The sequence below is a fragment of the Megalobrama amblycephala genome, linkage group LG14, assembly GCF_018812025.1.
Source record: "Megalobrama amblycephala isolate DHTTF-2021 linkage group LG14, ASM1881202v1, whole genome shotgun sequence".
NCBI classification, from domain to species: domain Eukaryota; kingdom Metazoa; phylum Chordata; class Actinopteri; order Cypriniformes; family Xenocyprididae; genus Megalobrama; species Megalobrama amblycephala.
In genome coordinates this window covers 15,925,075-15,951,675 of record NC_063057.1, presented here as the reverse complement: position 1 = coordinate 15,951,675, position 26,601 = coordinate 15,925,075, and the positions used below count along the sequence as shown (strand labels likewise).

General features: G+C 34.2%; 2 protein-coding genes and 1 long non-coding RNA gene across 5 annotated transcripts in view; 1 reads left to right on the top strand and 2 right to left on the bottom strand.

The window, feature by feature from the left end:
* Positions 1 to 25,673, bottom strand: part of LOC125246465 (plexin-C1-like) — a 41,367-nt gene extending 15,694 nt beyond the window's left edge. Inside the window, exons 1-15 of one of the 3 annotated variants that reach the window (XM_048157441.1) lie at positions 24,526 to 25,666; positions 24,248 to 24,373; positions 22,081 to 22,215; positions 16,868 to 16,968; positions 16,570 to 16,678; positions 16,319 to 16,478; positions 16,106 to 16,217; positions 15,930 to 16,023; positions 15,663 to 15,701; positions 14,895 to 15,028; positions 14,619 to 14,798; positions 14,207 to 14,315; positions 13,592 to 13,762; positions 13,325 to 13,486; positions 13,086 to 13,170 (exon numbers count right to left, since the gene is read on the bottom strand). In XM_048157441.1, the coding sequence (XP_048013398.1) occupies positions 13,105 to 13,170; positions 13,325 to 13,486; positions 13,592 to 13,762; positions 14,207 to 14,315; positions 14,619 to 14,798; positions 14,895 to 15,028; positions 15,663 to 15,701; positions 15,930 to 16,023; positions 16,106 to 16,217; positions 16,319 to 16,478; positions 16,570 to 16,678; positions 16,868 to 16,968; positions 22,081 to 22,215; positions 24,248 to 24,373; positions 24,526 to 25,428 (2,601 nt within the window). In that variant the 5' untranslated portion in view covers positions 25,429 to 25,666 and the 3' untranslated portion in view covers positions 13,086 to 13,104. Of the gene's footprint in view, positions 1 to 13,085; positions 13,171 to 13,324; positions 13,487 to 13,591; positions 13,763 to 14,206; positions 14,316 to 14,618; positions 14,799 to 14,894; positions 15,029 to 15,662; positions 15,702 to 15,929; positions 16,024 to 16,105; positions 16,218 to 16,318; positions 16,479 to 16,569; positions 16,679 to 16,867; positions 16,969 to 22,080; positions 22,216 to 24,247; positions 24,374 to 24,525 lie in introns of those variants that run through there. The other 2 variants (XM_048157443.1, XM_048157442.1) reach the window with 2 other exon arrangements.
* On the bottom strand, positions 3,506 to 7,191 carry LOC125246466 (plexin-C1-like). Its single transcript, XM_048157444.1, has 6 exons — positions 6,188 to 7,191; positions 5,904 to 6,029; positions 4,765 to 4,899; positions 4,278 to 4,378; positions 4,053 to 4,164; positions 3,506 to 3,959 (listed from the first exon to the last, which is right to left on the bottom strand). Exons 1-6 carry the CDS (start codon positions 7,088 to 7,090, stop codon positions 3,696 to 3,698), a joined length of 1,641 nt encoding a protein of 546 aa, XP_048013401.1. The 5' UTR covers positions 7,091 to 7,191; the 3' UTR covers positions 3,506 to 3,695.
* Positions 6,577 to 13,197, top strand: LOC125246469. The gene is made up of 3 exons (XR_007179885.1): positions 6,577 to 6,691; positions 6,934 to 7,074; positions 13,068 to 13,197. It is a non-coding gene; the product is annotated as an uncharacterized LOC125246469 (long non-coding RNA).
* Positions 25,674 to 26,601: the final 928 nt, after the last annotated feature.

Below are 26,601 nucleotides of genomic sequence, written 5' to 3'. Positions count from 1 at the left end.
TTACATGAGTTTTTTAAGTAATGTGAACAAGGGTGGTTTGAGTGAAACAGTGAAAGTTCATTTTTGACCAAACTCAGAGAACAGTTTTAGATGAAGACTGCATTTGAACAAAATTAACAAATGATAAATTAACCAAAATTGGAAGCAGGGTGATAGACTGAGAGTGGGAAAAAATGGCATTTACAATCTTTTGCAATAGATCAGAAGAGAGCTTTTCTGTATTATGTTTACATTATAGCTAATTGTATCTTATATGTCGTACACACATGGTAAATTATATAATACCTGTATAATGATTGTTTGAATTTCTTCTTTACAAGGGTATGCAATGCTATAGTTCTCAAATGAGCTTGCATTTCAACAGCGTGGCATAGACTCTAACAAAAATCTATACTATAATATTTGCACGTATTCTTTAATGTTAGGCTGGGGTGTTGAAAGAAATGATTCGTTAAACACTTTAAACAGAATTGGTTTTGTCAAAGGTTCAGTCATACATCTAAAAGATGCTTAAATGAATGGCCTGTGTTCATCACACATGTGACGAATTGCAAAAACTTACACTGACAGCAGCCCGAGAGGAGTATTCGGCTAAAAACATATACAGACCGATGAATAAAATGCTATCAGCGATCTTGTTAGTCTTTATAATGTGACTAAGACCAGTGAAGGGGGTAAAAATGCCTATCACAATAAATCAAGAGTGGACTTCTGCATGCAGTATGACACTTTTCTTACATGATGTCGCTGCTTTCTTAGTTACTAGGCCTCTTGAATTTAGATGTGCTAATTTATTGTGTTCACTCAATTTGTACAAAATTGTACAAAGATGTTGTTTGAGATGTATCTATAACTTTTACTACAGTGTGTAACTTTGTTTACCCATCTCAAACTGGATGAAATCATAGCTTTCAGTGCAATGGTTAGATATGTCTCAGTCGTAATCGTTTCAAGCGCAAACAGCCAGATTTACTTTTCGTGTCAATGCTTCACGCAAACCCCCATAGAAGAGATGGATAATTGCACTACAAGATCTATCAATTTATTTTCTTTGTAACCGAGCCCTTTGAATTTCTGAAAATATCATTTCTGTATAAAATATTCTCATTGATTTGTGTCTTTGCATTGTGTCTTTGGCTTTTATCTGTAGGGGCATAGGCAATGTCAGTAAGCTATATTCAATAGTAAGCTATATTCAGTAAACTATATTCAATATTCAAATTGTTATAAACAGTTTAGACACCCTTGTACACTGGTACAACTATTTAATGTCATGTTGGTTGCTAAAATCTAGATTCTGATCTAAAGCATTACTAAAACCTTTTCAGAAAATGGTGTGCAGATATTGTATAATACATGTTGAAAAATACGTGCTGAATACAAGTGAAAATGCCATATTCTTTTTTTGTTTAATATGAAGCTTCATCCGAATGCTTGTATCGCATGATTATCATGTCTGAAACTTTAAAAAATAAGTCCTGTTCCAACACCACTGGGGAAAATCATTTTTGCCTCTATATTTCAATTGTTTAATTGTTAATTATTAATTATTATTTATTAATTTTTAGCAACATATTTGATATTATTTATATTTAGAATAATTTTATATTAAAATAGAGACAAGTTACTTTTATAGAACTAACCTGAGGCATCACAGGGTCTGAATGAAATCATTGTTTCTCTCTGAAAATGCTGGGTGATTTTCATATTGAATTATTGAAAATGTTACACAATGTGAGAGATGGTTTGCGAGACCCATATATTTTTACTCATACCCTGATAATAAAATGTCAAATGTTTGATTTATTAAGACTTTTAAAAATGTAATTTAAAAAACTAAAATGATTTAATTTGAACAGTTGTTTAATTTTAAAAGATGTAATTTAAACTTCTATATTTATGCTTTGAAAATAAAAGTTAGCTTGAACAAAATATTGTTTCATCCACCCCCCACTAACCATTGCTCTCCCCCTCTGTCACTGACACTATCATGCTTTGTTGCAAGTCACTTGGAGAGACAATGAGAAAACCATTTAGTGTTAAGTACATCAAGAAGGAACACTTTTCCCTGCTCACTGAAAGCTGTAAGATTTTTATTTTCATTTATTTGAATTTTCATTTAATTTTATTTTATTATAAAACTATAATAATTGGTGTCACTAAATTTAGTCAAGTCGCCTTTATTTACTGTATATAGTGCTTTTTACAATGCAGATTGTGTCGAAGAAGCTTTACAGTGATAACTGTTTGTTATTATTAACATCGTTATACTTTTATTTATTACCATCTTCATTCAAAGAAGAGAAAGTTTTTCACTTTTGAAAAGAGTGTGTGTGTGTGTGTGTGTGTGTGTGTGTGAGAGAGCGAGAGAAAGAGAGAGAGAGAGAGAGAGAGAGAGAGAGAGAGGCGGATTATAAGTATTAAAACTTCATGATGTTTAAAGGAATTACATTTCCTGATCCCTGGAAATGTAAGATATTATTATTTTCATCCAGCTAAAACTATATTATTATTTAGTAAGATGTGTAAGATATTTTTTATATTTTCATCTAGCTAAAACTATATTATTTAGTAAGATGTTTGATTATTATTATTATTCAGTGTAATGTGTGTAAATCTCATCCCTAATGTTCATCCCTAATAGGGTATGTCCAACACATAGAGACTTTATATCTGGAATCATTTTAAATCAAATCACTCAATATTCCTAGCTCATTTTTAAACATACAGAGATTTATTTTAAGCAGCACCCTTATAGGAAGATTTATTAAAACTTTAAAGATTTTTAAGAACATATTTAAACATTTTGAACATTTTCTCTGGAAAAGGTAACAGACTAAGTGTCCCATAGAATGCAGCATGGCCCATTGTTGTCACTGCCTGGCTAGGTGTGAGCTGCTCACTTGGAAAGACCGAGAGAGAGTGGGAGAGGGATTGGATTGTTCCAATGTTGTTCATTATTCAGTTTAATATATTATATATAAATATATTTTCATTTATTTTAAATAGATCTGTATTACGTGTGTGACGAGAAAGAGAGAGAGAGAGAGAGAGAGAGAGAGAGAGAGAGAGCGCGTATATTGCATTGACCCTATTGGTAAAATATTATTTTTTCTCATTGAGACGAAGAGGATGTCCACATACAAAAGCCCCTGTGACGGAATGCAACAGCCCCGAAATATCTCTTCAAACAACCGGGTCAAACGATCATTCACTCCCGGAGCTCACGGGTCAACATCCAGATGGACAAACACAAACAACATTACATTCATCCTAATATCCGAAGGTCACAGGTCAACAGCCAGATGGACAAACACAAACAACATTACATTCATCCTAATATCCGGAGGTCATAGGTCAATGACATCGGGGTCAAAGGTTGTGTTGACACAGTCCGGAAACGGAAGGACAAAAGGTCACACCTGTCAAGTCATCAATCAAAGGGGCCATAAATCACTTTTTGACACATGCCCCAGGGTAATAACTACTGTCATGTATTTAAATATAATTGTAATTGCACATTTGTAATGATGAAGATGCAACATATTTACGTATTGAATGACAAACTACAGTTCAAATTTAAATCAAGTACTTGACTTTATTAACAATTATTTAAAATGTACTTTAAAGTAAAATATTTTATTTGACATCATTACAAAGTGCACTTTTTAAGTGTACTTAAGTGTGACAAGAGTTTAGTCATGGAAGTGTTCTCTACATATTATCTGCAAGTACAGTTTTAAAAAAAATACTTTTAAAATATGAAGTACACTACAAGGTGCGCTGACAGAGAACCAACCTCCAGTATATAGTTGCTGGTCAGAAATACTACAGGAGCAGTTTGGGAAAACAGCAGTCAGATCAGACCCGTCACACAGATTCACACTTCCTGTGGTGAAGGAACATGAGAAGACGGGATTTCCTGTGCTCTCCAGACTCAAGGCGAGATGTAGAGTAATCTGTGTAGAGAGGGTATTGATATGTCAATAGTAATTGCTGATATGTTGTCAAAGCAATGAAAATACTTATATTTCAGTCAAATATAATAATACCTTTCTGGAAGATTTGTCAGCCCAAGCCTGAAAAGAAACCAGAGGTTTCTGAAGAGAGTCTTTTGGGGTGGACATCCATGAAGATTGTGAACATTCATCTTGGGTGGAGCATCTAGACAAACAGAAATATGCCAGGTTGCATCATGTTGGCCATGTTACTGATGTTTTGTAAGTAGCTAGCATATTAAATACTTTATAAGTATCTGCAACAGATATGAATCTGACCTCTGTGTTTTCACACACCAGCCGCAGAGAGGATCCAGAGCAGCTCTGCAGTCTTTCAGAGAGCTGAACTTAGTACACTGAACCACAGACACTCTTCTGAGCTACATCAGAAACATGAGCAGAAAGCAAGAAAACATCCACTATTGCTTTCCCATGACATTTGAAAAAAACAAAAACTAAAAAAACAGGCTGATTACAGCAGTCAGAAGAAATAAAGATGTCAAACTTGCAGTCATTCCCTCATCAGCTATATAATGTAAGGTATGGTGATATAAATGTACATTACATTTGAAAAAACAAATATTAAAAAATGATTTTATTTACAATGTTAATAATTGTGTAAATGCATCATGTGAAAAGGGGCCATGGTCTATGTGCTTCACAAGTTTTGTCAAGCATAAAGAAACAACAGATTTCAAAAAATATATATATATTTTATGTTGAGTAGCCAACCACTTTTTATTAACTGTACAGTTTTAAACCTCACCTGTTTCCTCAGAGCGATGAGGATATGTTTGAAATCTACTGGATCAAAGTGCATTCTGGGAAGCACTGCTCGTTCATCATCAGATTTGTACAGCACTATTGGACAGCCTGGTGTGAATTTCTCATCCAACATAAGCTAAAAATACAAAAAGCATCATTATCCAAACTTTATCCAAATCAAATCATTATATGATTGTTGTGCTTTAATCATGTAATTTATTCATGTCACTGGTCACATGGGATATCAATATTATTATTCACAGATTCCACAAAAGTGCTCAAGTTTCTCAGAAAAGCAGAAACCAAGTTAGGGAAAATATATAACTGACATAAAGACGCAAAAAGAGAGTCTGGGTGAAAATATGAGCAATTATGATTCACATCTAATCTAAACCATCTACAGTGATCTGCTCTTTAAGAGGTTCGTGAATATATTCATTGCTTACATTTATTAATCCATGTTTCTATGTGTAGGTTCTATGTAAATGATTTTATTTAAGTAATCATTTTTAATTTTACACACAGATACCTGATGTTCAACTTAATTCAATTTTGCATTGTTTTGTTTACACTGATTTTATTGCAACTAAAGGTTTATTATATGGGTAGCTGGCATGAAAATTTAAAGCACTATTTATCTAATTATATAATAATTGATTTGATTATATATAATATGATTTGATTTATGATGTAATATTAATCACACATTATTTTACCTAATAATTCAGTTGTCACATTACTGTTAGATACACTGCGTAAATCTGAAAATTGATTGAAATTTAAAACCTTACGTTAATAGAGGCCAGTCAACTATACATTTTCAGCTACTTATACATTCAGACATTTTAACCTAAAAACTTAATGTTAAAAACAGTTGTCCCTGTTTCACAATACGTGTGCTTATTTTTCCCCAAAATGCATAAATGTACATTTAAGTGCTTTCTCTTAAAAAGAAACCACTACTTGTGTTTGCAGTAGTTATGGGCCTATCATTTTAATGTTATGACAATTTTTACACCTATGTCCATGACCATGGAAATTAAGGCCTCACAAAACCCACAGGCCAGGATTACAATAACAATTTTTACAATACTTACAGCTTTAATATTTTCTAACTAGAGAGGAGAGTATTTAAGAAACCTTTATCAGTTGTCCATCACTGGTTCCTATGAACATCACAATCCAGGATCCTTTTCTAACTGCTGCCACTGATGACATTGAGCTGTACTTGAACACCACAGAGAGTGGATGAAGTGCACTACCACTCTGAAACACAAACAACAAATGAAGCTTTATATGACTTTAATAGTAAAATTACGTTTTATTATCATGCAATATTCAGTTACACATAATATCCTTAATTCTATCAGAAATAAATAATTAAATAAACGGTGTATATTGAACATATGAATGCATTACCCAACCTCAGAACCACATATCTTGTCACCAGCAGTGCAGAAACCCTTCACTCTTCCTCGAACTGTACTGATGGCGTACAGAGCCAGCGCGGTGTTCTCCGGATCCTGCTGATTCTGCGCACTGAACACACCTGCCCAAATAACGCCGTTCACTGAGGGAATAACGGTGGAGGCGACGAGCTCTGGACGAGCTTTATCATTGCAGCACTGTATCGTTGCAGCCTGTAGGGATTTGAAGATTTCTGTCTTTTTATCTTTAGAGCTGTCCATCCACAGGACGTGCACTTTACTCTCCGAGTCAATCTTTGCGTTGAGAAACAAGTACGACTCTGAGGGCGAAACTCTCTGAAATCCGTCAACAAACTCCACATCGCTCGCGGTGCTCTGAATGGAGGGGTGTATTCCTTCTTCTATGTTGTTGAAAATTCCCTGAAACTGAGACTGTAAAGTGTTCCACAAGTTAACAACAGGATACGGAGATTTTTCATCGTCCTTTTTCCCAACTAAAAGGTACCTGCTGGTACTTGGACCTGCAATGAACGCAATAGATTTATTTTTTGGTCTTTTTGGTCCTACTGATATTCCACTTTCATAGTAAATGCTCTTTGTGATGTCATTGAGGTCAAGAACTTCACAGTATCCATCTCTAAATGTCCCACAGGTTATCAGGGTGTCGTTGTCATCAAAAGGCACCAGAATGTTGACTCTGTTTTGATGAGTGGCATTATTGATGTCCTTCTTCTTCTCCTCAGAAAGATCGAGTCTCATCTGATGTAGTCGATGGTCAGTAAGAACGAACAACTTACTTTTACCAACTACAAAGTCCTTGATGTCTCCATCAAAGTTCACATCATCACCACAAATGCAATGTTTCAAAAGTACAAGTATTCCAAGTAAGTATCCTCTCATCTTAAATATCTGAATGAGTTTGACAGGCCTACTATTGTAATTGTTGAGATCTTGTCACAGCGATCAACTGCTCTCAGATGTGGCCACATGAGAAGTGAGTGGAAGTGAAAGCAGTTCTGTGAAAGGGGGGAGGGGGGGGGGGGCTATAAACGTTATAGAAATTGTTCTTTCTGAAACTTTTATTAACTATCCAAAAAGTTCTGAATTTGTTCCAAAAAATCTGCATTCATTTGTATTTCAAGAGGCAGGGTTTTTTTCACGAAGATTTTTTTTTGTAGAACAACTTGTTTAATAATCAGTGTTGGGAGTAAATGTAATATACAGATTACAAGTTATCCTATTTAAAATGTAATAGTAGTGTAGCTATTTAAATTACTTTATTAAAGTAATGTAAATGATTATTTTTTGATTACTTTTCTAAATTTTGTAATGAATGTTTTCAACTGTTAATCATTTTCAAACATTTAAACCAGGCAAGGTTAAGCTTACAGTAGTAGCTTACTCAATACTGATTACTGTCAGTCTTTCAAAATCCTTCATCACTTGAATTAACATTATAATAATTTAATTTTAAAGCAGTCACAACTAAATCAGACGTTCACATCTTTTTTACTTTGAGATCCTTCTTTCGAGTCTCAGCAAGTGCTATACGATGATATTGTTAACATGTTCACTAATTAACTAGCATGAATTAGCTTGTTATAGCTAGCTAAGTGTACACTAATAAAAATGTTTACATTGAGGTTTGAGTTAAATTTTTAAGTTTTAAGTTAAATGTATGAATTAGTGTACTTAGTGTACTTTCAAGATAATAACAATTAAAATTTATGAGTAAAAAATAAAAATCTTCCAGTTCTGCTTAATTAAACTTTGAATTTCTTAACATAAAAATTGAGGCAACTGACTGATCTGTTTTTTTTTTTTTTTTTTTTTTTTTTTACTTTTGCCAACTTATTCAGGCTTACAGTGTACTGTAATACTAATATACTTTGTAAGTGTCATAGTGGCATTGAGTGGCATAATGATGATGATGATGATGATGATAACAGCAACAACAAAAATGCCTAATAATAATATAGCGACAGACAGCAGTCTCTCCAGTCCAAGCCTTTATTTCTGTACGATCAAATCAACTTAGAATTAGAGCAGGCATACGTTTTTGTGTTATTACATTTAAATGTAGTGGAACTTATTAAAAGCAATTAATTAAATTGCTTAAAGGACATTTAATCTGTTCAAGTTTTCTCTGGGAATCAATCAAACTCTTTATTTTAGGGTTTCTAGTGCTATGCTTTACCATTTGAGCTACAGAATGTTTTTTGCCATTGTTCCTCATTTTAAAGCATTGTTAGGCACTGATAAAATAGCACACGGACGGTTTTGATGTATATACCTAGGTTTTTGTCTCAGCTAAACTAGGCTGATATTTGCACACTTTTGTATGTGTTGTTAAATGAAAATGTATAAAGTAAAATGGCACTACTATGAAATATTACAATTTTATGCAGAGACGCCACTAAAGCATTCTTTGGTAAAAATGTAGGAATCCTCATAGTATACAACATGTGATGACAAACAATTCAGATCTGCATTTAGAAGACCTTTTAGTGTCCTTATGATATTTAAGATATATAATATGTTAGTGTGCTGGTGACTTGCAGAACTAAGAAACATGTTTGTATGAGAGATTGTTCATGAGTGTTTATGTGTGATTGTTAATTTAAATCAGAACATCAGACTCTTTTCAATGAATTTGATATGTTTGACATGTTTATTAGTAAGTATGAAGTGTAAGACAGTATACTGATAACATATAAGTATCAGATTAATAACAAAAAATAACAGACAAATTTTCAAAAAAGATCCAAAGCATTCTTTTACAAAATAACTGTACTGCAGTACTAGATTGCAGACCAGTCCAACTTTGAATTGTTTTGTGTGTGTGTGTAATAAATAAGTATATAGCGCCACCTGCTGTTCAGTATCAGGACTGATCTCACAGGATATTTCAATGCAGAGATTGTTTAATAGTTAAGCAGATGCCAAAACATATTGATGTATGAGAGTCTCACTCTTTAGGAATACAGTCCCACATCCTTGAATATGGATTTACTGACAGATTCCAGGTTCTTTACTCTTAGTAAAACATTGTTTCTGCCAAGGAAGGAAACCTTGTTGGGCTCCAGAGAGAAAATCTCTGGCTCCTACAGGACACAAAAACACTCAAAAAAAAAAAAAAAAAAAAAATTACTCCATATATGACCAAAGCATTTTTAATAAACAACAGACATAAAAGTAACTTTGATTAAATAAATTAATAATAATAATAAATGTGCATTAAAGGGATAGTTCACCAAAAAATGAAAATTTGATGTTTATCTGCTTACCCCCAGGGCATGCAAGATGTAGGTGACTTTGTTTCTTCAGTAGAACACAAATGATGATTTTTAACTCCAACCGTTGCCGTCTGTCAGTTGTATAATGCATGGCAATGGTAACAAAATCTATGAGAGTAAAAAAAACATGCACAGACAAATCCAAATTAAACCCTGCGGCTCGTGACGACACACTGATGTCCTAAGACATGAAACGATCGGTTTGTGTGAGAAACCCAACAGTATTTATATCATTTTTTTTACCTCTAATACACCACTATGTCCAACTGCCTTGCACACGGTATCCAGCACGTGAGGTGTGTATGCGCTCTAGCGTAGTTTACGCAAGCGCTGGAAATGATCTCGCGTGCGTATACATCACTCATTGTTTACACAGTGCACAAACATTGTAGGTACAACTTACTTGTGCTTATCCGGATTGTTCAAACCGACTTAAAATGCCGGATGCTGGATGCCTGTTAGAAACTAGGCTTGTTCAACCGCAAAGATCGGCTGCCTGACAAAAAAAATGCATTCTGTAGCCGAAGAAGTGGATGCGATTGAAATAAGAATTTATTAGATAGCGTAATCTTAATTTTTGTTAATGTTTTGTGTGTTTTGTTTGAATGTCAGATATTCAGTATCAAAATACAGGAACTTGTCTGAGAAAAACACACAACACACGTCGTCCTTGTTATCACAGAATCTGACCAATGAGAATAAAATGTCATCATCAAGGTTTTCGCTGCTGATTTTGAGCAACTACAGCAGGGATGGACAACTCCGGTCCTGGAGGGCCAGTGTCCTGCAGAGTTTATCTCCATCCCTGATAAAAACTCACTTGCCTATAACTTTCTACTAATCCTAAAGACCTTGATTAGCTGGTTCAGGTGTGTTTGATTAGGGTTGGAGCTAAACTCTGCTGGACACTGGCCCTCCAGGACCGGAGTTGTCCATCCCTGAACTACAGCATGTGACCTAGGCGGCTGGTCTCGTTTTGCCCTTTCGGTACTTTGATGGCCCATGTGATCGTAAGGTGTTTTCTAACCAGAATTTTTAGGTGTGTTCATGCAGCGCTGCACAGACCGATCGGCGGCTGACTTGAAGCAGTGCATTCCGGTAAGAAATTTTATCCGACTGGAGACAGCGCCGACACCATGTGAGTGTGACGTATGGCTTCAAAGTACCACGAGAGCGATTCGAGATCAGCCGCCTGAGGCAGCCAGCGCAGTTTCTATTTTTTATTTTATTTTATTTGTATTATTATTATTATTATTATTATTTTAAAATTATTACTGCTTTAAACAACAAAATACAACAACATATATTTTGGAGCCAGGGGAGCAAAGAACACACACAATACAGGAAGGGGAAAAAAATACATTCACAGAAAAACAAGACCTTTATATCATTCAAAAAGTTTGAAGATATTACACAGATAAACAGTCTTTATAGCTTTTCCATTATTACTGTTCTGAATAGTGGACAAGTACTTTTCAAATTCTTTAAGAACTACTGAGAAAAGGGGCTTTTTGTTAGAAAACTTACACTTATGAATGTGAAATTTGACTAATAAAATTAACAGATTAATTACAAAAGCTTCCTTATTCACCCCGCTATCATACTTTATAAATCCAAAAACTACATTTTCAAAACGCAAAACAAAAGTAAAGAGTACCTTTTTCTTAATAGAGATACATCATACCAAAGCTTTTTCACATGACTACAATTCCAAAAAATGTGGGGCACAGTTTCTAAATGCAAAGAGCAAAATGAACAGTTAACATCAATATCTTTCTTAAACTTACTAAGGAAATGTTTGACAGGGTAGAATTTGTGTATTATCTTAAAAGAAATTTCTTTTACCTTGTTTGTAATAAAAAACTTATGAGGTAATAACCAAACACTTACCCAATCAATGTCCTGGACAAATTTAGTCCAATAAACAGTAGAACAAGACTTAGTAACAGCCTCCATTAGAAATAGAGAACGAATAGATTTGTTTTTGCTTTTGGACTGTGAAAAACAGATTTTACCACATACTGTATCAGTTGGGTTAATTACGGGCATATCAACCGGTGACAACATATCTCTACATAAGGAAATGATACCAGAATTGATTGCAGAGAATACAAGGGAGAATTCTTTGTAGAGAGTTTCTCGCTGTGTGGCACAGTAAGAAGCAACAATGTTAGACACGGTGTTGGTATTAAAAAAAAAGAATCGAAAATAACAGTGAGGAATCGATTCTTGGAATCGATTCTTTTCGATTCCAGAAACAGGAATCGGAATCTATTCCAAAAAATCCGAAATCGAACAGCCCTACTTTCAACATAATTAAGTAATGCATGGAGCATTGCAGAGCTAGTGCAAGACGAGCATTTGTGGTTAAAAAGTATATACTTTTTTATTTGATTTTTTTTTTAGAAAATGACAGATTGTTTCGCTAGATAAGACCCTTTTCCCTCGGCTGGGATCATGTAGAGCGCTTTGAAGCTGCACTGAAACTGCAATTTGGACCTTCAACCCAGTGATAACCATTGAAAAAAACATTGTAAAAGTCCACTATATGGAGAAAAATCCTGGAATGTTTTCCTCAAAAACCTTAATTTCTTTTCGATTGAAGACATAAACATCTTGGATGACATGGGAGTGATCAAATTACCAAGACATTTTAATTCTGAAGTGAACTAATCCTTTAAAGAACATATGATCAGTTTGTTTTCTCTGGGAATCAATCAAGCTCTTTATGATAGTGTTGCTAGCGCTGTGCTCTACTGTTTGAGCTACAGAATGTTTTTACAGAATGTTTGTGTGAAAGATTGTTCATGAGTGTTTATGTGTGCTTGTTCATTTAAATCAGACCAGACTCTTTTTTAATGGATTTGATATGTTTGACATGTTTATTAGTAAGTATGAGATGTAAGGCAGTATACTGATAACATAAATGATCAGATTAATTACAAAAAAAAACAAAAAAAAACCATAAGAATTGTGTAGGTACGATACAAAAGATACAAAGCATTTTTCTACAAATTGTACTGTGGTACTAAATTTCTGACCAGTCCAATTTTGAATAGATTTTTTGTATGTGTATATACCTGCTGTTCAATATCAGGACTGATCTCACAGGATATTTGAATGCAGAGGTTGTTGAATGTTTAAAGCATATGTCAAAACAAAATTGTGTTGTTGTTTTTTTAAAGCTGAAACATTAATTAAAATAAAAAGAATATAAAAGAAAATGCAAACTGCTCAAATATATAATTACATACTAATTACACATATATAAAACGTGGAAATCTCGGCTACACTTTATTTTAAGGTGTCTGTGTTACAATGTAATTATATATTTAAGTACTGAGTAATAACAATTAACCACATGTACTTACTATAGGGTTAGGTTTAGGATTAGGGTTTGGTTTAGGTTTAGTTGCATGTAATTATGCATAATTTATAGTTATTACTACCGTAACTACATGTAATATGTGTAACAAGGACACTGTAAAATAAAGTGTTACCGAAATCTCTAGACTTAGGAATAGCAAATAATGATTGTAAGCCTTTTTCAAATCTTTTTTTTTTTTTTTTCTCCTGTAAAGGGTTTTTATTGTTTTTTCATACTTGGCCAGGTGTGTTCTATGGACGGATGCAGAACAAATCCTTTGTATTCCCCATTCCAAGAACATAATTACCAATCGTGATCTGAAATGACAATGAAACTGTCTTTTCATCTCATAGAGTTGAGTAAGATGTACATTAAACATAGCAGTGTTATTTATTAGCAGCAATTGTCAAGTCAAATTATCCATTATCTATAGATTTTCCAAAAAATTGCAAATATCAGAAATAAACATACAGTTATTGAGTCCACTGCTGTGACGGCTCCTGATTCTCCTTTAATCTGACAGATAATGATATTGAACTCAATCTTCTCCAAAACACACTGATACTGCTGATGTTCCTGATAACCCGTCACTTTCACCTCACTCATACTCAAATTCAATGCATCTGCCTTTTTCTGAGAAAGAGAGTTCAACAAGAATAAACTGTGCCAATTAAAAAAAAAAAAAAAAAAAAAAAATTCTAAAGAGTAGATCTTAATCAGTGTTTAGTCACTCTTTACCTGAATGTTCACCTGTAGATCATTGGCCACCGAAAAGGTGCTGAATCCAGTGAATTCTGGATCAGGTTTGTAGGAGAAATAATCCACACAGTCCACAGTGAAATTCCCAACTTTTAATGACAAGCTAAACAGATCACTGCCATCATAACGGGGGGAGTGAAACCACACATCCTGAGAAAAAAGAGACAATGAAAATATGACTCTAATATGAGTTATGATGATTAAAAGTTTTTTTCTTGATCCTTTGACATATAAGTTTTACATGTAATACTGCAAGTTTCTGATCTCAAATTTTCACTGCAAAATTCGTGAAGCATTTCTACTTCCTCCTCAATGTGACGTCACACTGTGGTTAAAATTTGCAAGTGAACCTCAAGGAACATATTAATATAAAATGCATGTCATCACCATTTCCAAAAAATCAGCGACACATTTAGAGTCACTGAAGTGCATTTAACAATTATATGAGCAGATAAATGACAAATTCTTCAAAATAAGACCTCATTCACTACATGTGTGAATCTGGGCTGTTTGAAGACTCACTGAAGTTCAGCTGATCTCTGTGTATCAGATTCAGTGCTGTGAGTTACTGCAGGAGTAATAAACACGTCTTACCCCTGAGCTTCTGCTGTATCGTGCTTGAAGCACTTTATTAGACGGACGGACAATAACTGATTCAACAGATTCCATATTGCTTCCCTGAATGTGAATCTTCCTTCCACCTCTGAATGAAGAGATATTAAAATATGTATTAAAATAGATATTAATAATTTCAAACAGTAATACAAAATATTAAGAATGGCCTTGCTGTCAGCAAGCAGGTTATTTCTAAACCTCTAAAAGTTTAAACAAGATTAGTCTAAGGTCATATTTGAGTCAGTAAACAGCAATCTTGCGAATTTCATGATTAAAATTGTCTGTATGCCATTAGATTACTATGAGCATGAGAATTGAAATGTGCAGTTATCATCTTAAGGCACTGATGTGATTTGGAAGCTGATCTGCCAGTGGTCTGAAATGCTCTTACCTTCTCCAGCTGACTCTGGGCTGTATTCCTGTGCAGCTGGGCTGGGAACTGTAAGTGATGATGCTGTTACCATGACAACGGTCGTCAGGAGTAACAACACACACTTTCACTGTTCCTTTAGTTCCACTGGGAGGAATGTGGAACCTTAAAGTGTCACTGGAGCGATCAAACACTGGAGATCTGAAGAGAAACATTCATGCACAGATATACAGTATAATTTATCTCAATCTATACATATTCATAAATACGACTAAACACACACACACAGAGTCTCACTCTTTAGGAATACAGTCCAGATCCCCTTGAATACGAATTTTAGTGACAGATTCCAGGTTCTTTCCTCTTAGTAAAACGTTGTTTCTGCCATGGAAGGAAACATTGTTGGGCTCCAGAGAGAGAATCTCAGGCTTCTACAGGACACAAAAGCACTCAATAAAAAAATTCCAAAAGCAAAAAATAAAATAAAAAATCATCCATTATAATTAATACAAATAATAATAAATGTCCATTAATAAAATACAATTGTAAATATGAAGCAATTATATATTATACATAATTTAAATAGCAGGATGATGGTTTACTGCTGATATGACATAGAAGAAAGCAACTTTTGTTTTAAAAGAAGTTTCACAAGTCTGTTTGCCTATATAATCTTTACACTATTAAGGTTAAATGTGTTTGTCTTGCTGTCTGCAATGGAGAGGCTCGAGGAAGCAGCTTCAATTCGAGCTTAGATATAATCCCCAGTGAGACTACTAATGCTTGGAAGATGAGTACGGTAACTGCCTAAATTATGTTGATGGAGGGATGTAAAATCAGCTTCTGCTGGAGCAAGGTGAACAGCTGCTTACATGCAGTTAATTGAAAGATTAGATGGGTTCACTCCTCACAAAACTGTTTAGGAACTTCACTTATAAGCAAATTGTTCCTCGAAAATGAAACAAAATCCTTAGACACTTGTAAAGTCATATTCATTTGAAATAGGAAAAAAATAAATAAACATCTCCATTCTGTGAAGTTGGGTTCATAAACAACAACACTTACTTTGTAGACACTCTGAGAGAGTAGATCTTTACATGCATCCTAAAGAGTAGAAAGAGAGAGAAATCTGAGCAGATCATTTACTTCCTGAGTTTTCTTCAGTCAACACAATGATATTTCAGCTATCAACAATGAATTAATATCATCTAAAATATTTATAAAGGATAAACTATTTACCTATATATATATATATATATATATATATATATATATATATATATATATATATAAAATGAAGCATTGGATTATTTGGTTTGTTTGGTGACTTGCCTCTATGAGTAACTTCGGTCCAGGTCCATGTGTCCAATCACAACGCTGTGAGGAAGAGGACCACTGACACCCAGATGAGATACACTGCACACACCTGTATTTAATTCATATTTTTATTTTTTAAAATAAGAATTAAAAGTAGTCTTTCAAAACCCTTTTAAACTGCATTTTCTCACTGTGTATAAGAAGCATTTGGTGAATTATCTGTGATACTGGAGCAGTTCCTCAGTGTCAGCGTCTCTGTGATCTTCTGATCCTCAATAGTAACTGCAGCAGAGACTGTTAAACCTGAACAGATTACCAACAAATGTTTATGATTATAAACAATCATATTCTGACAATATAAATGCACTTTAGCACATATAAAACATCACTGAAGGAGAACCAACCTCCAGTATATAGTTGCTGGTCAGAAAAACTACAGGAGCAGTTTGGGAAAACTGCAGTCAGATCAGATCCGTCACACAGATTCACACTTCCTGTGATGAAGGAACATGAGAAGACGGGATTTCCTGTGCTCTCCAGACTCAAGGCAAGATGTAGAGTAATCTGTGAAGGAGAGGTTAGTAAAGAGAAGTCATATCAATTATTTCTTAGATTCATAAATTATGATTCATTCTTCTAGATAATGATCCTCTACCTTTCTAGAAGAATTCTGCTCCATCTGAAAGGAAAGCAGCTGCGTCTGAAGAGAGTTTTTTGGGATGGACATCCATGAAGTATTTGAGCATTCATCTTGAGTAGAACATCTAGATAAAAACATCAGCCAATATATCATCTACAGGTCTGTTTGCACACTTCTCATCATGTCCATATGATATGAACTTAACACACTGTTCTGCAATGATCCATTAGACATACAGTATTAGGTGATGGTGTAATCTAGAGCAGATATAATGTGTGATGTGTGGAAAGACATGTGATAAAGGCAGGCTGACCTCTGTGTTTTCACACACCAGCCACAGAGAGGATCCAGAGCAGCTCTGCAGTCGTTCAGAGAGCTGAATTTAGCACACTGAACCACAGACACTCTTCTGAGCTACATCAGAAACATGAGCAGAAAGAGACAAGTATGCAAATTCAATTTAACACACCAGTAAAGTATCTGACATACTGCCTGATTTAGAAAACTTAAGTGGTTCAGTGGTTCTGTAAATGTGAGGCGCAGGAAAATTCCCTTTTTCATGGAAAACTTTGTCTTGGATCAGCTTTTTAGGGAAATGTATAAAATTATTCCCATTGTTCCTGCAAAGCAGTATTAATGTCATTTTATTTATTCGTGTATTTTAGAACATTGTAAGAATCATTTTTGTCTGATTGATATCATATACAGAAACTAAAAAATATGAAGCTGAAAGTAAACTCAGAAAATGTATGTTTATTCACAGCATTTTTTAATTAAAAATAGTCTTAATTTGTCTAATTTTTTAGTATCATAAGTTGTGAATGCAGTCTGTATGTTTTTCATGATTTCATAATTTCACTTAAAATTCTACACACACACACACACACACATATATACTGCTCAAAAGTTTGGAATCGTTAAGATTTGTAATGTTTTCAAAAGAAGTCTCTTCTGCTCACCAAGGCTGAATTTATTTAATTAAAAATACAGTAAAAATAATATTGAGAAATATTATTACAATTTAAAATAACGGTTTTCTATTAGAAAATATTTTAAAATGTAATTTATTCTTGTGTTGGCAAGGTTGAATTTTTAGCATAATTACTCCAGTCTTCAGTGTCACATGATCCTTAAGAAAATATTCTAATATGCTGATTTGCTGCTCAAGAAGCATTTATTGTGTACAATTGTACAAAATATTTGTGTACATTTTTTTCCAGGATTCTTTGATGAATAGAAAGTTCAAAAGAACAGCATTTATTTGAAATATAATCTTTTGTAATATTCTAAATGTCTATACTGTCACTTTTGATCGATTTAATGCATCCTCTTTCTAATGCATCCAAGTATTAAATTCTTTAAAAAAAAATACAAATAAAAATTCTTACTGACTCCAAACGTTTGTTACAATGTTACAAAAGCTTTGTATTTTAGATAAATGCTGTTCTTTTGAACTTTCTATTCATCAAGGAATCCTGAAAAAAAGTACATACAACGTTTTCAACATTGATAATAATAAGAAATGTTTCTTGAGCAGCAAATCAGCATATTAGAATGATTTCTGAAGGATCATGTGACACTGAAGACTGGAGTAATGATGCTGATAATTCAGCCTTGCATCAAGGAATAAATTACATTATTAAATTATTTTAAATTGTAATAGTATTTCACAATATTACTGTGGTGGATCTGAAATGGTCGATATTCATATTCATGCATTTTTTAATTAATATTTATGTTAATCGTTTATGGCTTATGATTTATCGGTTTCACTTTTGATTTCATATATTTATGTACTCATACTTGATATATATATTAATTCTCATCATATCTTCAAGTATTTACTTGTTATTGTACCCTTATGGTTATTCTTATTTTATATTTAAGAGTATGTATGCTTGTTATATTCAATTGTTCTTCAAGTGTTCCAATGTGACAGGTCACGCTGAGACGTTTGTGGTTAGATATTGGACGCCTGCCAAATACTGCAGAAGTGATGTTTTTCAGAATTAGTTGCTCATTTGAATCCGATCAAAATATGTCTGTTATTATTTCTGCTGACATTTGATAGTGTAAGATTTGCAAAATTCCCTAAGGGGGTTAAAACAACTCTTATATCTATTTTTGGCATCTGACCAGTTTATGATATAATGGGTAAAATAACCTTTTCTTATAGGAACAAAAACATTAGTTTAGGTGGGTTGGGAATTTCCCTATATGCTTATGGTATAATATGGACTGAGTCATTGATAATGTAGCTTTTCCCTCCTTTGTTCTCTTTGGCTTCTGCTTCTTCTCTCTTATCTGCAAATGTCTTAATTATTGTTCTGTTTGATCTTCATCTATTAGATACAATACTCTGGATTTTACAATACTCTAAATTTTATTATTAACTATTAATAACTTCTTTCTGATTGATTGTTACTTTACTTTCTGGTTTTAATTAAATATTTTCATTATCGATTAAAGTTTGCGTGTGAGGCTAAATTTAATTGTAATGAATAAATAAATTTTTTTCAATGTTACCACAGCCTGGATTTCTCAAGTTTTCACATCAACTGTTTTTACTGTATTTTATATTAAATAAATGCAGCCTTGGTGAGCAGAAGAGACTTCTTTTAAAAACATTTAAAATCTTACCAATCCCAAACTATTGAGCGATAGTGTTTGTGTTTGTGTGTGTGTGTGTGTGTGTATATATATATATATATATATATATATATATATATATATATATATATATATATATATATATATATATATATGGTCCGTGTACGTTTTGATAGTTTGTTTTCCAATTTGAAATGAAATAGGCAGAAACGAGAAAACGGTCGTTTCCCGTTTTTTCGTTTGTTAAAAAAAAACGGGAAAACGAGATTTTGACTCGATTTTCGTTTTTTTCGGGTCACGGATAGAAAACGGAAACACGACTTCAAAACTCGTTTTCCACATGTGGGCGGTCATTACACGCCCCTTTCAGCCGACTGGTCAATCAAATCTGAGCCAGTGACGTCATCTTCAGTTCGTTCAACAAAATAACAGTCCTCTGCCGCTATATCAGTAGATGTCATAAATCGGCTTTCTTCTGTGCAACCTAATGCGTAGCCTATTTCACAGAAATATTTATTTCAGAAATGTTAATCAGCACACAGACTGTTGTAATGCTGTTTGTAGTTTAATATGCATAGTGAAACTGCACTACCCACACAGAGGAGCGGATGAAAAGCACAGATTAAAAAAAAAAAAATACTACAGTTTTTATTTTATTCTATTTTGAATAAATAGAATAAATCACAATAAATAAGTAGTGTAAGCAATTTTGAAAAACGAACAATAGCGCATCTCTCTTTATTTATTTATTTATTTTATATAGCCTAACATTGCCTGCTGAATATAGGCTAATAACCCTTTGGTTAAAAGATTGAGGGAATATGTAAAGATCAAACATTAAAGATCAAAATTACAGCTACATAGCTATTTTAGTTATGACAAAAATAATATATAAATGTTAAGCCAAAACGAATTAATTTAAAGGTGAACTGAAACAGAAACCGGCGTTAACTAGGCCTACCTCTCTAATTTGACACAAATCCAAATGTTTCAATATTCATTCAGATTTGGAGGCTAAACTATATTTATTATTTAAACGTTTTTATTGTACACAGACTACTTAAAATGAGCAGTATAACTTTTTATATATTTGGTTGAATGTATGTTATTTTGACAGTTAACAGGCTGTGATGTCAAGTTACTAAAACTGATGTTGTGTGTGCGTGAGGCGCCGACGCGTTCACTTGAATTTTCTTATAAAAGCGGAAACAACTAAAAATACTCAGACATTTATGGTCAAATATATGTAACACCATTCGAATCTGTGAAGGGTTAAATAGGCCTATTATTTTTGTACACTCACAATAAAAACAAAACATTGCTCGTAAAATAAACAAAGACATTTTCTGCCGTCTCGGTTTCCTTTATGTGAACTTCTCAAAAATGAACCGACACTCATATTGTCGCATTTTTTCCCCTTTCATTTTGGTAATATGTTATTTACTTAAGTGAAATAAATTTCGCGCATAGACATAGGCTATTTATTTCTTTTATATAATTGAATCCTTTGTTCTCCGTTCACAGAAGCGCTGCAGGTGCGTGATGATGATGAATCCTCATGTTCTGTGTTTATTCTGCTATTTGTTCATGTAGGTTAAAACTAAACCCCTGGGATTTGTTTAATGATTCACAGACATTTATCAAATTTCGTTTAATTCTAATTTAATATAATCTTGTAGGTTAATGAAACGATGATCGCGTCAGTTGAAAGTCAGGGGGAAAAAACAGAAATTATATTGACAAGGCAACAATACTTTTCGTTTAGTTTAAGTTTTTCAAAACATCCACAGAACTGCATACAGTAAATTTTCCGTTAAATTTTAGTTAATTACGAAGATAATAAAAGTTCTATGTTTAATATACGAGAGTTTTTGTTTTGCTGGTGTCCACTAAAGCAATTGACGCAGAATCGCCAATAGCCGTTAAATCGAAATTGAAAGTAAAATGTTCAGGGCCATTTATAGCTAATTCATTCAAAAGCGAAGGAAAGACAGAAAAAGTGAGGATAGCAAGTAAACTGTGACATATAATAATGTTCACTGTGTTCATAAAAGTGTTTAATTTAAGAGATAAAATCTGTATGGCCATTTATAAGCTAAGAAAAACTAAAAAGCCCCCCGATGGTGATAACGTTATTAGGTGTTGCCACCTAGTGGATAGCCTATTTTCTAATATGACTGCATAGTCTACTGCAAGGAATGCGTCTGCTAAATGATTGAAAAATGATTTAATTTAAATGTATAAAATGTAAACAAAACATTAAAATAAGACAAAAAAATGAGTGCGGTAGCCACTGATCTATAATAGAGAATAGTCTATCATTATGTATAGCCTATTGATCGGTGGTAGTAGCCCAAAGGATGTCATGCGCTTGGTAACAGATGTAGAGGCATTTACATTTTACATTTTAAAAACACAATGACAGCTTAAAAACAGACTTAATTAAATTTACTGTAGGTTTTTTAAACTTTTTATCTGTGCAAACATATTTCTGTAAAATACGCGTTAGGTTGCACAGAAGAAAGCCGATTTATGACATCTACTGATATAGCGGCAGAGGACTATTATTTTGTTGAACAACCTAAAGATGACGTCACTGGCTCAGATTTGATTGACCAATCGGCTGAAAGGGGCGTGTAATGACTGCCCACATGTGGAAAACGAGTTTTGAAGTCGTGTTTCCGTTTTCTATCCGTGACCCGAAAAAAAAGAAAATCGAGTCAAAATCTCGTTTTCCCGTTTTTTTTTAACAAACGAAAAAACGGAAAACGACCGTTTTCTCGTTTCTGCGTATTTCATTTCAAATTGGAAAACAAAGTATCAAAACGTACACGGACCATATATATATATATATATATATATATATATATATATATATATAGATGGATTGATTGGTTGGACATTTCTAAACCTCACCTCTCTCCTCAGAGCGATGTAAATATGTTTGAAATCTATTGGATCAAAGTGCATTCTGGGAAGCACTGCTCTTTCATCATCAGATTTGTACAGCACTATTGGACAGCCTGGTGTGAAGTTCTCATCCAACACAAGCTAGAAAAACAAATAGAAAAACAATGAATGAATTATGTAGTTCAAATACAGAGCTAAACATGGAGCAGGAGCAGTGGCGTAGCGGACGGGCACACAGGGCACCCGATAACCCGGGTTGCGTCAACAGATGATGATCATGTGCTCTTCTCAGGGCTGGACTGGTAATCTGGCATACCGGGCATTTTCAAGGTGGGCCGACGCACTTTGGGGCCGATAAAAGGTTATTTATTTATTTATTTATTTATTTTATTTTATTAATTTTTTTGTCCATCACGCAGGGACAGCGGCCCATCGGTTTGTCTTCTCAATTGACAGGCCAAAGTGAGAGAGACCTCCCCCTCCCGCGCTGTTTTTTGTTTTTGACTGGAGCTCATGAGAAACTGCAAAAGGCAAATAGCCTACCCGCTCACCGCTGCCGCTGACGAACATGCACTGAGTTTCTGCCGCCCTATGAAGTAATAAACAGCGCAAGTCGCTTAATGCCTTGATCCTTTCAGATTTGTCTCAGAATTTTGTTTAAAACAGTCGTGTGATACGGGAACATTACAGGTTCGGTGGTGAAGCCGAACACAGCCGCGACCATGTAAAGACATGACGAGGTAACCTAAATTGGAAAATCCAACACCACCACCTTTATAGTAATTTACCTTGCAGCAACTAACAGTGAAGAAATATGGTGTTTTGGTAGATATTTATTAAAAATGCTGCTATTATTAGGCTTACTTATATTTAATATTGCGGAATATAAATCACTTTCTTTCATAAAGACTGTTTTCGTATTTTCTACGTTTACAATATTTTATTACACAATTTATAGTTTATTATTTATATTAGAAACCATATACCCATATTAATAAAAAGGATTGTTTTTTCCTGTGCTCTGTCTATGATCTTACAGTTAAACCATAGTAAATTTCATCAGGGCAATTAAAGGATAATTTAACAAAACAGCTTTAAAGCCTGTATCCCATGGAATAAGGGCAAAGCTTTAGTTTTTATTTCTTTAAATATGTTTTATGACAAGAAAATGAAGTAAAAAAAATGTTATTTCAATGTGAGCATCATGAAAGATAGATATCAGTGTCTTACATAAATTAGGTGTTAACTCTTTAAAAATGTTATTGTTTTAAAGGGGTAGTTCAACACAAAATGTAATAATTTACTCACACTAATGTCATTACAAACATGAATTACTTTCTTTCTGTTTAACATAAAAAAGAAAATTATTGGTGTCAAGGGTAGCTTAACCAAAATGGTTTGGTTGACAATATTCTTCAGAATATCTTCTTTTGTATTTTACAGAAGAGAGAGTCATACAGGTTTGGAACGACATGAGAGCGAGTAAATGATGACAGGATTTAATAGCATTAAATTTACTTAACGGCATAAAAAAATCAGTGCTTTGCTGCCAAAGTAAAATTCTATGTGACAAAAATGCAAAATTTAAAATGTTAACAATTTTAATTATTTTTCAATAATATCAATAAAATCATTATTTGTCGCTGTCCTCGTTTTATTTATTCATTTATTTACTCCGATTTAAGGCCCTAACCCCAGCAAAAACATTCACAGGGGAACTTGTGGGCCGCATGGACTGGGTTTGTCCAGGGCCGAATTTTAGCCCCAGTCCAGCTCTGGCTCTTCTAGTCTATTATTATTAGGTCAGGCTACTTTTATTATTAAATTAATATTTTAACAAATTTGCCCCGCAACAATTTCATAGCGCATCACCGCCTAACTGACGTTCTGTGAGGATAATAAAAGATTAGGTTATTAGCTCATCTTTGAAAATGTTTTCAACATTTTTTTAAGTCTATTATACAATGAATTATAGGCCTGTACTTAAAATTATTAACAGTCTTTAATATTTCCTAACACTGACTGCACTCATCAATGGCCGCGGCGGATTTGCGCTACGCCGAGCAGGAGCTATAGGTGTAAATGGAAATCCTGGGCAGATATTTAGAAATGAAAATTCATTGAGACTAGTGAAAATAAAGAGACGCGTGGAAGAGAGAGAGAGGAATGTGACCTTTATCAGTTGTCCATCACTGGTTCCTATGAACATCACAATCCAGGATCCTTTTCTAACTGCTGCCACTGATGACATTGAGCTGTACTTGAACACCACAGAGAGCGGATGAAGTGCACTGCCACTCTGAAACACAAACAACAAATTAAACTTTATATGACTTTAATAGTAAAATTACATTTTATCCTGCAACATTCGATTATGTAAATGTTATTTTTAATTCTATCAGAAAAAAATACATGTATGTTTATAATGAACACATTCATGCATTTTCCAACCTCAGAACCACATATCCTGACACCAACAGTGCAGAAACCCTTCACTCTTCCTCGAACTGTACTGATGTCGTACAGAGCCAGCGCGGTGTTCTCCGGATCCTGCTGATTCTGCGCACTGAACACACCTGCCCAAATAACGCCGTTCACTGAGGGAATAACGGTGGAGGCGACGAGCTCTGGACGAGCTTTATCATTGCAGCACTGTATCGTTGCAGCCTGTAGGGATTTGAAGATTTCTGTCTTTTTATTTTTAGAGCTATTCATCCACAGGACGAGCACTTTACTCTCCGAGTCAATCTTTGCGTTGAGAAACAAGTACGACTCTGAGGGCGAAACTCTCTGGAATCCGTCAACAAACTCCACATCGCTTGCGGGGCTCTGAATGAAGGGGACAAATGTGTGATCTATGTTAGTGAAAATCCCACCAGACTGAGACTGTAAAGTGTTCCACAAGTTAACAACAGGAGACTGAGGTTTTCCATCATCGTCCTTTTTCCCAACCAAAAGGTACCTGCTGGTACTTGGACCTGCTATTAACGCAACAGATTTCTTATTCTGTCTCGGTCCTACAGATATACCACTTTCATAGTAAATGCTCTTTGTAATGTCATTGAGGTCAAGAACTTCACAGTATCCATATCTAAAGGTCCCACAGGTTATCAGGGTGTCGTTGTCATCAAAAGGCACCAGAATGTTGACTCTGTTTTGATGAGTGGCATTACTGATGTCCTTCCTCTTCTCCTCAGAAAGATCGAGTCTCATCTGATGTAGTTGATGGTCAGTAAGAACGAACAACTTACTTTTACCAACTACAAAGTCCTTGATGTCTCCATCAAAGTTCACATTATCACCGCAAAAGCAATGTTTCAAAAGTACAAGTATTCCAACTAAGTATCCTCTCATCTTAAATATCTGATCGAGCAGCTGATGTTTAGAGATCTTGTCACAGCGATCAACTGCGCTCAGATGAGTCCACTGGTGAAGATGGAAGTGAAAGCAGCTGCTCTGAAGATGCCAGAAGACTTTCGCGCAACACACCAACAAATGATCTGTAACCCTGATTGCGATGTTTTGTAAGTTAAGATACCAAATAATGATCAAACACTTTTCATGATCAAACACAAGAGAAAATACGAGACAGGAAGAAGACTTTACTCTCTTGAATAAATTTTATTGACAGAAGACAGGTTAAAGGGGTCATGAACTGCGTTGTTTTATTTTATAATGTTTCCTGGGGTGCACTTATAATATTAGTATGCTTTTTACATCCAAAATTGTCATAATCCATGAATAAAAGAAATTTTTTCCTACCCTGATTTTATTCCTCTGATTTAAGGGGCGTGTCTGCTGTGAGACTTAAGTGTAAACGCCCACTGTTGTGATTGGCTAACATCTTTCCATTTGAAATAGCCAAGTATTACTCTCTCTTTTAGCGTGTTTTTACTATTACAGCTCTCAAGGTTACCTAATCGTAAAAAGTGTTGCATTACATTTAGATCTATGGCATTATATATAGATCGTAGCACGAAAGGTTGCAGAGATGAACACTGTAACCGATCACAGACATGTTGAGCGAATGAAAGCAGTGATCTTGTCATTGCAACTCAATTTCTGTACACTAACAAATGCTGTCACCATCACCAAACGTGATATATAAAAGATTCGTTGAATAAAAAAATCAGTTTTTGCGCATCAGTCACTGATAAACTCGCCCTGTTTGATTGACAGCTTCAGCACGCGCTGCTCCAACGATTGCAACAGGGGCTTTCTTTGATTGCTTTCTTTATATAATTTAATCACCATTAAATAACATACTATTTTCATCCTACTAAGAGAAACAAGGCAAGTTGACGTTTAGTCACGGGTTTGATTTACTGACACACAGACAAAGAACATCTGACTCTACATGAATCATTACATATCAGATCAGGCATTATAATTAACACAGTTACTTGCGTGTTGTTGTATTACTGTCGAGTCCAGGCACTGCACAATATCCCTAGCTTGACATATCCCTGCACTTTGAAATATACATGTGCTGGTCATATAATTAGAATATTGTGAAAAAGTTTTTTT

Coding starts and splice junctions, on each gene's coding strand:
- LOC125246466 (XM_048157444.1), bottom strand. CDS start 7,090: ATGAGAGGATACTTACTTGGAATACTTGTACTTTTGAAACATTGCATT. Junction 4,900..5,903: donor GTGATGGACAACTGATAAAG/GTTTCTTAAATA, acceptor TTGTATTTTTAG/CTTATGTTGGATGAGAAATT. Junction 4,379..4,764: donor TCATCGCTCTGAGGAAACAG/GTGAGGTTTAAA, acceptor TTTCTGATGTAG/CTCAGAAGAGTGTCTGTGGT.